The sequence below is a fragment of the Stegastes partitus genome, unplaced genomic scaffold (genome assembly GCF_000690725.1).
Source record: "Stegastes partitus isolate 25-593 unplaced genomic scaffold, Stegastes_partitus-1.0.2 Scaffold2033, whole genome shotgun sequence".
Taxonomy (NCBI): Eukaryota; Metazoa; Chordata; class Actinopteri; family Pomacentridae; genus Stegastes; species Stegastes partitus.
In genome coordinates, this window is record NW_007579764.1 from 72072 (window position 1) to 84931 (window position 12860).

The 12860-nt window shown below is 42.0% G+C and overlaps 2 protein-coding genes across 2 annotated transcripts in view; one reads left to right on the plus strand and one right to left on the minus strand.

Moving 5' to 3' along the window:
- The window catches only part of mbd2 (methyl-CpG binding domain protein 2), a 31855-nt gene extending 23117 nt beyond the window's left edge, over positions 1-8738 (minus strand). The window contains exons 1-2 of the mRNA XM_008303550.1: positions 8236-8738; positions 3614-3773 (exon numbers count right to left, since the gene is read on the minus strand). Of these exons, the coding sequence (XP_008301772.1) occupies positions 3614-3773; positions 8236-8345 (270 nt within the window). The 5' untranslated portion in view covers positions 8346-8738. The remainder of the gene's footprint in view (positions 1-3613; positions 3774-8235) is intronic.
- Positions 8739-10268: 1530 nt separating this feature from the next.
- The window catches only part of cunh18orf54 (chromosome unknown C18orf54 homolog), an 11533-nt gene continuing 8941 nt past the window's right edge, over positions 10269-12860 (plus strand). The window contains exons 1-4 of the mRNA XM_008303554.1: positions 10269-10753; positions 11480-11609; positions 12421-12577; positions 12740-12859. Coding sequence (XP_008301776.1) covers positions 10710-10753; positions 11480-11609; positions 12421-12577; positions 12740-12859 — 451 coding nt within the window. The 5' untranslated portion in view covers positions 10269-10709. The remainder of the gene's footprint in view (positions 10754-11479; positions 11610-12420; positions 12578-12739; position 12860) is intronic.

A 12860-nucleotide genomic window follows, 5' to 3' on the forward strand; every position in this document is an offset into this window, starting at 1 on the left:
AAAGCTCAGATAATATGAGGTCTGAATGGATCAGTGGTACAGTAACTAGAATCTGATCCAACAGATGCTTCATCAGCTCCTGCACAAGCCCAGATATCTGTCCTGCTCCCAGAGGATGAACACTTTAGGTTTCAACGACCTTCAAATGGACATAATGTCCATTTTTAGCCCTCTAACAAGTTCACCAGTTGAATCCCCAACATGTTGTCCAACAGCCTCTAAGGGACGATAACGAACTTTCTGGGTTACTTTGGGTCGTGGAGGTCATGTGAGCGTCTGTAGACAGAAAACTACGACTGAAGGTCAAAGATTTCCTCATTTTCTTCCCTTCAATCCTCATTTCCTCTGCTTCTTCCTGCATCACGCTGTAGGTGTGTTTATGTGGGTTTGATTATTCACCGAGTCGCGTCATGAGGCTCAATTTTAAGGGACACAAGCCAAGGCCTCGTAACGAAAGTCATCACCTGTCATAAAGAAACTTTGCTCAAGGTGAGGGTGAGGTGAGGAAGAGCAGATTTCCTCTGAAGTGGTGAAAACATCATGACTTGAGAAGTTCCTTTCCTCGATGCGCCGCCGCTGTGTGGGCGGAGCTGCTGTTATCTTTGGTACAAAGACGGCGGCAAAGAAACACAAAACGCACCAGCGCTCACACTAGACCGCACACTAACACACACACACACACACTAACACACACACACACACACACGATACTTGTGGGTGGAGCTTATCACTGCAATCACACTGGTCCGGCTGTTAGCGAAGGTTGAACCACGACCAGAAGATCCTTAAACTCATATAAAGCTCATTTCAAATCATCTCATTTTTAGAATAAAATTCACTCAGTCGGCTCTGAACATTTTGTAGCATGAAATACTGATGTTTATAAAGATATCTGTGGAATTTTAGCTTTTTAAAAATCTGCCGTCGACTCATTTTCAGCAGGTTGTTTTTTTTTTTTTAAATTTGAGGCCGTTTGAACGACAACATCTGAGGAACTATTAAAGATAAAAACCTGAAACTTTCTCTGTTATTTCTCATCATGTCACTGATCCAGAATCTGGACAGTAGATGAGATAATGTCTGATTATGGGGGAGATGGAATATGAAGGAAGATTTAAACATTTATGAAAAATTGCATTTTTGAGCTCATTAACAAAAAAAAAAGTATATTGCAGAAGTCAGCTGGTGATATTTTCTGAGTCATACAGATTTATAAAGACAGTCTGACTGAACACTGAGCTGCACTTTTGCTTTTAGAGTCTCAACCTATTCGTCCAACAGTTTCAGTGGGACGGATCCATGCACACAAGACCGGACCAGCGACCAAACCAGAAGAACCGAAGAGCTCAGCCCACACAGAGGGACGTCATTCTCTGCTCAGACGTCACTCCACCAGCATTTATTTACAGGTAGCTGTTTATTTTATTATCTGTTAAAATCTTGTGTGTCTTTAAATGATCCGGTTCTGTGGGCTGGAGGAGGACCGACGCTCTCTGAGTCGGGTCTGGTCTCATGTGAAGCACGTTTGGGGAGTTCTGTTCGTCAGCTGACCCAGGTTGGTCATGCATTCAAATTTAATTAAATCAACCTCAGATCATTTGAATGAGTTCTGTCTGGTCACAGCGACGGCTTCTGAGCGACGCTGCAGCAACAACACCAGCAACATGATGCCGGTTGTCCAAAGCAAACACGTTTTACCAAGAAAGTGGCGCCGAGACAAGTCTGAGTCAAACAAGAAGAAGAAACCCGGACGAAGCCGAGTTCAGACGAACTAACACTGACCAGCAAACGTCTAAACTTCAGTCCTCACATTCACAAACCCCCAGGAGACGAGTCCACGTCACAACATCCTCCGACCTGAGACACGAGTCGAAGTCTTTTCAGTGGAAACACGTCTGAAGCGACTCTGAGTGAAAACCACCCTCAAGGCCGAGACGAACTCGGTCACAATAAGCCCGAGACGAGCTGAAAGATCGAGTCAAAACACCCACGGGACGAGTCAAAGCCGAAGCCCTGACAGACCCGACACGAGGTCTGGAAAATCTAACGGCCAATCAGACCACAAGGAGACGAGCAGAAGACGAGATGACTCAGCAAAACGAGTCCGTCACCTGGACCTGGTGGCGGCGCTGTGGGCCTGTACAGACCACACGGCCACAACGAGTCCAGGCGAGTCTCTGACGAGCAAAGAACAAAAACTACAAGTCCTGCAGCCGTCCACATCTGTCCGTCCACATCTGTCCGTCCACCAGGGAGCTTCACCAGGACATAATTAAAAACAGCTGCGACGTGTTTGGGTTTTAAAAACGGAGACCAAGAGGGAAGCAAAGAGACGAGACGAGACGGAGGAGAGCAGAGAACACGTCCAAAGGTTTGGTTTTAAGTTTAAAGACCAAAAACAGAAACGTCTGTTCAGCGCTTCTCCTCAAAATATCATCTGACAGTTAAAACGACACAGAAAATGTTTAACTCTGGATTATTTATTCTACATCCTACTTCTATATTTCTACATTCTTTAAGTGTCAATAAAACTGGAGGCTCCACAAACTGAAGATTTTTAAATATTTCCATTTTTACAACTTCGACAAACTAATTTTGTGTCTCGTTTTTATCGTTTTGTGTCTATTTTGTTGTATTTTTGTTTATTTTTCTCTCATTTTGGTCAACGTTAAGTCACTGTGGAGGTAGTTTAGGTCGTTTTTCAGTTCATTCAAAGTTCTGAATCACAAAATAATCGACTTTTTTCCTTCGTTTTAAATCTTTTATGTCATTCTAACTGTGTAATACTGAGGTTAAAACATTTCTAAGAACAGTTCTGTGTCCGTCCTCGTGGTCGTTCTGGTTCTGTAGCGGTGCAGGACTTTGAGTAACTTAAATCTGAGTCTGTCTGGACAAGTTTCCAGTCATGTTTTGGCAAATTTAAAGGAGTTGTGGAGGCATTTTTTGGGGTCATTTTAAGTCATTTTGGCAGCGTTCTGGCCACTTTGGAGACATATTAATTAATTCTGGACAAATTTAAATTCATTTGGGACAATTTTAATGTCTTTAGAGTAAAGATAAAATCATTTAAGACATTCTAACTGTGTCATGACGTTACATTGCAGTAAAAAAAAAAGCTCTTTAATACTCATGACACTGAGCTGCTTCTTTAACTTCTATTTCTTAGTTATATTTTTAGAGTTATTTATTCATATTTATAGATATTATTTGTATTTGCTCTCTACTGGGACAGCAGGATTTTGTTTTTTTATGTTTGCAAATACACAAAAAGACAATAAATTAATTGTGAATCTTGAAAAACAAGCAAAAAGTGAATTAAAATAAGATGAAAACTGCAGCTGAGTGTGAACAAAGCAGAAAGATTTCTTCATTGATTATTAATCGATTACAGGCTCCGACACAGTAAATATAAAAACCACAAAGTCGAGATAACTTCATGTCTAAACGCCCAGAAACACCCAGAACCTCTTCCTGTTACACTCTGACCGGGCCGCAGCCTCGGACTGAACCTGGAGCTGCAGCTCCTGCGTCGACCTGCTGACCTCCGACCTCGCTAATCCGCTAATCTGCTCAGCTAAGCCCCGCCCCCCCCTCCGTCAGGTGCAGGCCTCACCTTGGCCAGGCTCAGAGGATCGTGCCTGAACCTCTGCTTGTTCTTCTGCAGCTTCCCCGGCATCATCTTGCCGGTGCGGAAGTCGAAGCAGGCCAGGTCCACCGTGTTGCCGAGGTAACGGGCCAGCTGGGGTTTGCTGCGGAACTTCTTCCCCGAAGGACTGAAAGGAAACGAAGCAAAGATGTGATTAGAGGTCACGACCTGCAGGAGTCCAAATGACAGCTGGGACGTTTAGTAAACACTTTTATTTTAAATCACTGTAAACATCCCAGAAACTATTAAAGACAAAAACCAGAAACGTTGTCGTCACGTCGCTGATTCAGGATCTGCTGAAGTCCAAACATGTGGTGACTTCATGTTTCTGTTTCTGTTTGGGCCTCTTTTGTTGTCAGTTATGGCTTTTTAACAGTCATTTGTTTTAAAAAATGAAATAAAACAGACAAAAAGCAGTGTTTTGTCTTTTTTTTGTCAGTTTGTGTCTCTTTGTTGTCATTTTGTGTATTTTTGTGTTGGTTTTGCATCTTTTTGTGGTTATTGTGTGTCCCTTTGTTGTTGTTTTTCATCTTTATAGTCTTTTCTGTCATTCTGTGGTTGTTTTTAGGTTCCCTGTGGTCATTTTATCTCTTTTTTTTATCATTATATGTCTCTTTGTGGTCATTTTGTGTATTTTTGTGTTGGTTTTGCATCTTTTTGTGGTTGTTGTGTGTTTCTTTGTTGTTGTTTTTTCATCTTTATCGTCTTTTCTGTCATTCTGTGGTTGTTTTATCTCTTTTTTTTAATCATTGTGCGTCTCTTTGTGATGGCGTTTCATCTGTTGTGGTTATTGTGTGTCTCTTTATTGTTGTTTTATGTCTTTTTGTGTTCATTTTTGTGAATGTTTTGTGTCTTTTCTGTCATTTTGTGGTTGTTTTTAGGTTCCCTGTGGTCATTTTATTTATTTATTTTATCATTATAAGTCTCTTTGTGGTTGTTTATATTCCTTTAGAGATGATTTTGTGTCTCTTTGCAGTCGTTTTGTCTCTTTATGGTTATTGTGTCCCTTTGTGGTTTTTTTGTGTCTCTTTGTGGATGTTTAATGTCTTTTTTTGTCATTCTGTGGTTGTTTTTAGGCTCCCTGTGGTCATTTTATATCTCTTATTTTTATCATTGTGTGTCTCTTTGTGGTGGCTTTGTGGTTGTTTTGTGTTTCCTTGTCGTTCTTTTGTGTCTTTTCGTGGTTATTGTGTGTCTCTTTGTGGATGTTTGATGTCTTTTCGTCATTCTGTGGTTGTTTTTAGGCTCCCTGTGGTCACATTGCGTCTCCTTTTTGTCACTTTGTGCCTCCTTGTGATCACTTTTTATCCCTTTGTCGTCCTTTTTGATGCCTCTGTGGTGGTTTTGTCCGTTTGTGGTCACTCTGTGGTGGTTCTGTGTTTGCCTCTCGTCTCTCTCTGGTCATTTCACGCCTCTGTTCTGTCCCGTTGTGCGTCCTCGTGGTCCACGCCGAGGCCTCCATGTCTCCGGCGGCGGCGGCGGCGCTGATCCCCTGATCCCCGGCTGAGGAGGCGCAGCGGCAGCCCCGGCTGGGTGGAGCTGCTCTTCCAGTAAGCTGACCTGCTGCTGCCGGCTGGTTTCTTTCCTGGAACTGATGAGTCACGTTCTCACAGCGAACTGAAAGTAAACCTTCGAGCTGCGAGGACGTGACGCGTCCGAGAGCCGCTGCACGTCGAACAGGAAGCGAATCAGACGAGGCGACGCCCTGCAGCTCGGCTCTGATGCAGCAGGAAGGAATATAAAAGGTTGAGCTTTAATCTGGAGCGTTTTACAGCAGCAGCAGGGACTCAGGCTGAGCTGCTGCTTCCTGGTCCTCAATGATCTGATGGAGCTTTTAGGAGTAAAACTATTAACAATAAAGCGTCTGCAGCTGATTCACGACTGGTGTTTGTTTTTATATTTGGCTAAATAAACGATACTGATGAAGAAGTTTGATTAAAGGTCAGATCTTTGGTTCACGTGAACATTTCTGCCTCATTTACTCCAAACATGACGTCTGTTGGTGGAGCAGCGAATAGATTTAACGTTTAGGTTTCAATCTTTAACATTTGCTCCGGCGGAGATAAGCTCCGGTGAAACCAGGAAGTGCCGACGCCACAGATGTTGTAGTTTCATGGTGGGACTTGTAGTTTTTTTTGTTCGCTCACAAAGTTGTTTAAAGTTTATGAGTTTCTCCTGGAAGAGTTGGAAAAAGTTTCATCTGCTCACAAAGACTGAAGGCAGAGAAGCTAAATGAGCGACGTTTTATCTGCAAGTTTGCTTTTCTCTGTAGTTTGTGTCGTGTTTTATGATCAGGTGCAATATTTCATCATCAGGTGTGACGTTACTTTACTCTGTCAGCATTACTGCCAGCGTTACGTCTTCATTCTCTATTATTGTAGTAACTTGTCTTTATTATAAGTAACATACTTGAGTTTTTGGGGGATTTTAAGTAATTTTTTTGGCCTTTCGTGCCTTTGTTTGATAGACCAGTGGAGAAGGGGGACAGGAGAAGCTGCCACGTTGTGTCGGGGTGAACACGCGACGCCAGCTCAACCAGCTGAGCTACCGCGGCGCCCCTGGACTTGACTTTTATTGAATTTTATTGAATTTTAATTTGGGATTAAACACGTTAACCTCACGACACTGTAAAAAGAAATCTGTAAATAAATAAAAATGAAACTCCTGCAGCAAGTTGGCCACAAAAAAGAAGCTTAGAAACAGTAGAAAACTGTAAAAACAGAAAAAATAACAGCAATAAATTAAATTAACTTTAAATTACAATAATATTTATCCAGTCCAACAGCGACGTTTCACGGTTACATGTTGTGAAAGATTATTTACTGATTATTTTGTGTTTTTATAAAGTGTTTTTAATTATAGTTTTGGCCTGTTTTTTAATTTTTATTTTTAACTCCACATTTAAATGAAAACTTTTTCTGTAATTTAACAAAATGAGGAAAACTACAGTTAAAAGAATTAGGTTTTTCTGTTTTTATAGTTTGTTTTATTTCACAGTTTTTTCTGCATTTATAAATTTAAAAAATAATAATAAAATTACAAAAATAGACGAATTTAAATGTCTAACATAAAAACAAAATTTGAAAAATAAAGTTTGACGAACGACATCAGATTTCTAAGTCGAGCTACGAGTAACAACACATAAATAAAGTTTGTGTTTGATACTCAGCGGCTGACGTGGAGCTAAAACGACAGATTTCAGCTGTTTGATGAGTCACAACTTTAATCAAATCAAAACTACAGTTACAGTCAGTTCTGACCCGCCAAAATAAGAGCTGCAGATATTTAAACCTGACTAATCTGGACTGTGTTGCTGCTCTTCAGCGTCTCGTAGCAGCAACGCCGGCTGCTCTGGAGACAAACTAAAAAGCTGTGAAGCAGAACGAAGTCCTCGGCGAGCAGCTCGTGGACGACGAAGCTTCGTTGGTTAGAAACTTGTGGTCGACGTTTCCCAGAATCGGCTGGCAGACGTGAAGCTTCACGAACTTTACCAGAGCTTCTAAACGCCATCATGAATATCTGTAACGTCCTGCAACGGGCTCACGACTCTGTGGTCGTATTATTCAGTCAGAACGATGTTGTAGAAACGTTACGACATAAAACGTGTAGAAAGCAGCGAGTGGAGGCCTTGAAGAGAGGAGAGATAAAACTGTCCTCAGCTAGAACCACGACTTTATCTGCAGATATGTGAAGAAAAATCATGAAAAGTTCCATGTTGGAGCTCAAATGAAGTCAGACAGAGATGTTTTCTGAACCTCATGTAGCTGCAGGTCACAATAATACTAAACTAAACACGTAGGATGGTTTAAATGTCAAATATTTGGTCAGAAAAATGAACATAAAGTGAATCCAGTTGAACTTTTATAACTGATTGAGCAGGTCGGACGAGTTGAACCACGACTTGTGTGAATATGTTGGATTAAAATGAACAATAATCTCAGTTGTTATTTATTCTAATCCGACATATTCAAGCACACAACTCGTCCGACCTGCTCAATCGGTTATAAAAGTTCAGTTTAATTAACTTTATGTTCATTTTTCTGACTCAGTGTTTCACATTAAAACTATTCTACGTATTTAGTTTTGTATTATTGTGACCTGCAGCTACATGAGGTTCAGAAAACATCCCTGTCTGACTTCATTTGAGCTCAAACATGGAACTTTTCATGACTTTTCCCCATCATTCATCTCCCCCATAACCACAGATTATTGATCTACTGTCCGATATCACAGGTTCTGGATCGGTGACATGATGAGAAACAACAGAGAACGTTCTGGGTTTGTATCTCTAATAGTTCCTCAGATGTTGTCGATCAAACAGAATCAGATTCTAACCTGCTGAAGTGGGTTGACGGTGATTATTAATCAACTCATCTGATTAAATATTGAACACGTGAAGCTGAAGTTGTTCTTAATAAACGTTCATATTTCACTATAATAAAGTTTGAGTAGACCAGAGGAGGCTTTGGCTTCCAGAGGGAACGTTTTCACTGTTTTTACCATCTCCAGGCTCCAGTGAACCCTTTATATAACCACATCCTTACATAAGCCAATCACTGATCGATTATCGGCCGCTGATCGATCGCTACCTGTAGTAGTAGACGTCGCTCTTCCCGGCGCTCAGCCCGGACTTCCTGATCACTTCCTCCTTCTTCCAGCCGGGCGGCAGAGCGGGGCAGTCCGCCCGCTTCCTCTCCATCCTCGGGCGGCCTCCGGGCGGGTGGAGCGGTCGGCGGCTCGGCGGAGCTCCGGTCCGGAGCCTCGGACTCTCGGCGTGGCGGCGGCGGAGCGGCGGCCGGGCGGACCCACGTCACGGCGGGTAGCGGCGGCTCTCCCTCCGCCCTGCTGCTGCTGCTGCTGCCGCTGCCGCTACCGCCGCTGCTGCTGCTGCTGCTCCGCTCGGTTCGGGTCCCCGCGGCGCCGGTTCGGCCTGTCCCGGTCCGGCTGCCTCCGGCTCCGCTCTGGTGTCGGTTGGTCTCCGGAGAACCAAACCGCTGATCCGATCCGGTCCGATCCGAGCTGAACTGAACCAACGGCAGCTGTGACGTCTGAGATATCACACACACACACACACACACACACACACACACACACACACACAGAGGCCCGCACACACACGGGCTCGCACACACGCACGCACACGCACACACACAGGCGCGCACGTAACCTGTCAGAGGTGGTCTGTTGGTGAAGATGTTCACTCGGTTCTATAAACGGTTCAACGGTTTAGATCCAACAATGTTTTCAGGACGTTTATAATCACAGAGAAAGAATAAAGACTGACACTGACTAACTGGTGAAAGTAGACTGAAGTTATTGTGAACTATTAATGAGTTTATACTGAATTTGTCATCTTATGGCGACCGTATAATGAGTTTATAGTGAATTTATAGTGAACTTATTGGTTTCTTTAAAGCTATAGTGAATTTAGAGTGAATTGTAGTGCATTTTTCAGGTTTAGGTGAATTTATAGTGAACTTTTAGTGAGTTTATAGTAAATTTATCTTATTATAGTGAACTTACAGTGAGTTTATGGTGAGTTTATGGTGAATTTTCCATGTTTTAGTGAATTTATAGGGAATATATATTGAATTTGCGAACTTATAATAAGTTTATAGTGAATTTATGGTGAACTTTTAGTGAGTTCATACTGATTTTGTCATTTTATAGTGAACTTATAGTGACTTTATAATAAATTTAGAGTGACTTTTAGTGAATTTATAGTGAACGTGTTGAATTTTTTATTTTTTTTTTACTTTTAGTGAATTTGTCGTGACTTTATGAACTCATATTGAACCTAAAGTGCTTTTATACTGTGAACTAATAATGAACTTTAGTCTGTTTATGAACTTATTGTGACTTCATAGTGATTTCTTAATTCACTAATATGTTATTATTTCATTTTCATGTGCAGCATTGTGGTTAAATGTGCAGCGTTTCACTTTCATGTACAACAATGTCAGTGTTTTGTGCAATATTTCATTTTCATGCCTGAAATCACTTATTGTGGATTATGTTGTGTTGAAACGAGACGCTGCTTTTGTCGGTTCCAAAGATAAAAATGTTTTTGAGGATCACAAACTGCACTCTGTGTTAAAACTAATCATATTTCTACTCTGAGTCAAACATAATTTCTCTTCATCATGTTATCAGACAGCTTACTCCAGTCATGATTTAAGCTAATAATAATGATATGAACAGTTTTCTCTATGTCTAGTTTTGTATTATTGTGACCTGCAGCTACACCAGCTGACTTCTGCCCTGTCAGTCTGACTCCATGTGGTTCTGGTCCCTGGTTTTCGGGGCGGAGTGATTCCTCTGTGCTGGACTCGTTAACGTCTCTGAGTTCAGTCTGTCGTCACCGTCTGCACATTTAAAGGGGCAGCAGCACTGAACGCAGGAGCAGTTTATTGTCGGCCAACACTGGACTTTACACATGGCTTCTGGGAAACAAGTGAAACCGAAGATGTTTCCCAGCTGCACCACTGGGTCTGCCCATCCTGCACCTGCATTTACTACCAGCCAAATTAAATATTCAGTATTTTACCCAAGCAAATGAAACCACTACCAAAACCCCGCTTACAAAATGGCCTATTTAAGGTTTGCGTGCTTTTTGAGGGTACATTTAAACTATAATACAACAATATCTAAACATTTTCCAATCTGGGAGAGTGCATTCTTGAATTCGGCGTGGGTCTCATACAACAGTTATTATGTATTTTAATGCAATTTTAACTTTACCTTCGGTTTCACGCATGAATAGCTAGCGCCTGCTCCGCTCAGTCGCCGGAATACGCCACAGAGGGCGGAAGTTAAAGCGTCAGTCTGTTGGGAAAATATATACGCCGAAAGTTCCTCAAGATTGTTTAAGATGTTAAAATATGTGAAAGTTCATGACACGATATTTGCATGTCTCTGGGTGATCATGGATGGGATTAATTGCCCGATTTTTTGAACGGAGTTTGGTTGCTACGACTCCGGGCTAAACTGATTCCAGACCAGCTAAGTGTAGCTAGCTTTACCCGGGAGCCTTGAATGTTGAGCTCGGAGCAGCAGTTGGTGGATGCGGAGAGCTGGACACGGATTAAACCGAAAAGAAGTGAAAATGTAAACGTTTTATTTAGTTTTGATTAAGATTCACGGGTTTATTTAGCAGCTGCTGCTTCCGGAGCGCGTGTTAGAGCCGGACGGAGCTAAACTGACTTTTAACGTCTGAGTTTGAATAAAGTGAAGTTTAGAGATTTTTCCTCAACGGTTTTAAAACGTATTATTAACATTCAGTAAATACACCAAACTGCTGGTATGTAAGATTCTCGTAGTGGTTTAATGTGTTTATCCTGTTTTAGTTTTGTTTGCTTTGTGTTTTGCTTTGTTTATATTTTAGCCAGCTAGCTGCTAGCCAGGCTAAAGCTAAGTTAGCAAACAAACAGTTTTCTAGCATTCAAACAATTTAAACTCAAAACTAACAGGTTTCTCTTAAATATAAAGATGAATAAATATCACTGAACTCACTGACAGATATTTCAAAAGGTTGTCCGCTCATTGGTAGCTATCCAACACCAGTGTTTATGTGAATTTAAACCCAATAATATATAAATTCTGCTTTTCTGCCGTTAGCTTGTCGGGCTACTCTGGTTTATTAGACTGTCTGAGCTGTTTAAAGTGTTTGTGTAGGATACATACAATGCAAAACCCACCAGAAACACACACAGAGTCACTATAACAACCTCAAACATCAATAAACCTTTGATTTCCCTGCACAGACTCATCCACAGTGAACATTTTACACCTTCTTAGTGTGATTTAGTGACTCGTACCTGTTGTTTCTGACAGGATGGAGTTCATGCTGGATGACTTTCTGTCTCCGGAGTCGACCGTCACCTCCCTGCTGTCGAGCTCAGGCCACCTGAGGAGCAGCCTGAGGCCTCCTGAGCACAACACCACCGTCAGATACAGAGACAAGGTACAGGGTCGCCTTCTGCAATCTGGGTGTTTGTACCCGACACGGCTTCATTCAGGCTCCACAGTATGCAAGAGATATTAGACAGCACAGTAGGTGGTGTATGATGTATAGTAATGCAACAACAGACTGATTCTCATCTAGTGTAAAAGCTTCAAGACTCAACGTGAGGACGACCAGGATTTAACAAAAATCAACCAGCAGCTGATAAACTGTGACTAAAGATCCTGGTCCATCCTGTCTCCATGTCAGAGATAACTTTTAATTATCAGTTACTGCGGTTTAAATCTGTGCATATATCTGTGAAGTTTTCTGTCTTATAAATAATTTTAAACAGCTGGAGGCAACAAACTCCAGCATCTGTTAACGTCTTGTGGGGATAAAAACGACTCTGATCACATTCATTATTGGTTAGTGTCTATTTTCATCACAGTAAAGTTTAATATTATGGACATTTTATTTTGTAGCCTAATAGATTTGAAACTATAGGGTGATAAAGGTGTGATTTCGGCACACAGGCTGTGCATTAAGCGCTCTTTGTGAGGTTTTTCGACAAATATTGATGCTGAAATGTGGAAAAGTCTTCCCTAAATCACTTCACACAACTTAAAGCACTCCTGCTTGTGTGTTGAAAGTGGTTCACGTCATTCGTTCTGCTGTTTGAACACTGATGATGTGTTTTTAAAGACCGCTGTGGAAGCTGGATTCTCTCAGACCTTAAACTGAAGTCCTCCGTTGGGTTTACCGTAAACAAAACCTGATCCTGTTGATCAGAGACGGCTAAACTCTAAACACCCTCCCTGTTTGATTACAGAACTACGATTCGGCCTCGGCGGCCCTGGACGCCTACATTTCAGACTTCGAGAGGAGTCGACACGGCAGCGAGGCTTTGACGGGGACGCTGGTCCTGCAGCCGAAGCTGCCGTCCACGCCGAGGAGAGCCCGACTGGGCATGCTCAGAAACAAAGATGGTATTTAATTCATACACGAACACGGTCCGGTGAACGTGTTAACCCTCATAAAAACATCCCACACGTTTTATTAGTTCATCATATTTTAATATAATCTACTGTCAGTTTGTCTGTCCTGTTGTCCTCACATGTTGTTGTTGTTGTTGCTTTTCTTACCCATAGTTCTCAGGGAGCGACTGACTGACCAGGAGCTGGACTTCCTCAACCTCCCTGTCAGCTCCCTGCGTCACCGTAGCAACCGGGACAGGGTCTCCATGACGACGGACGAGCTGCTGTCCATCCC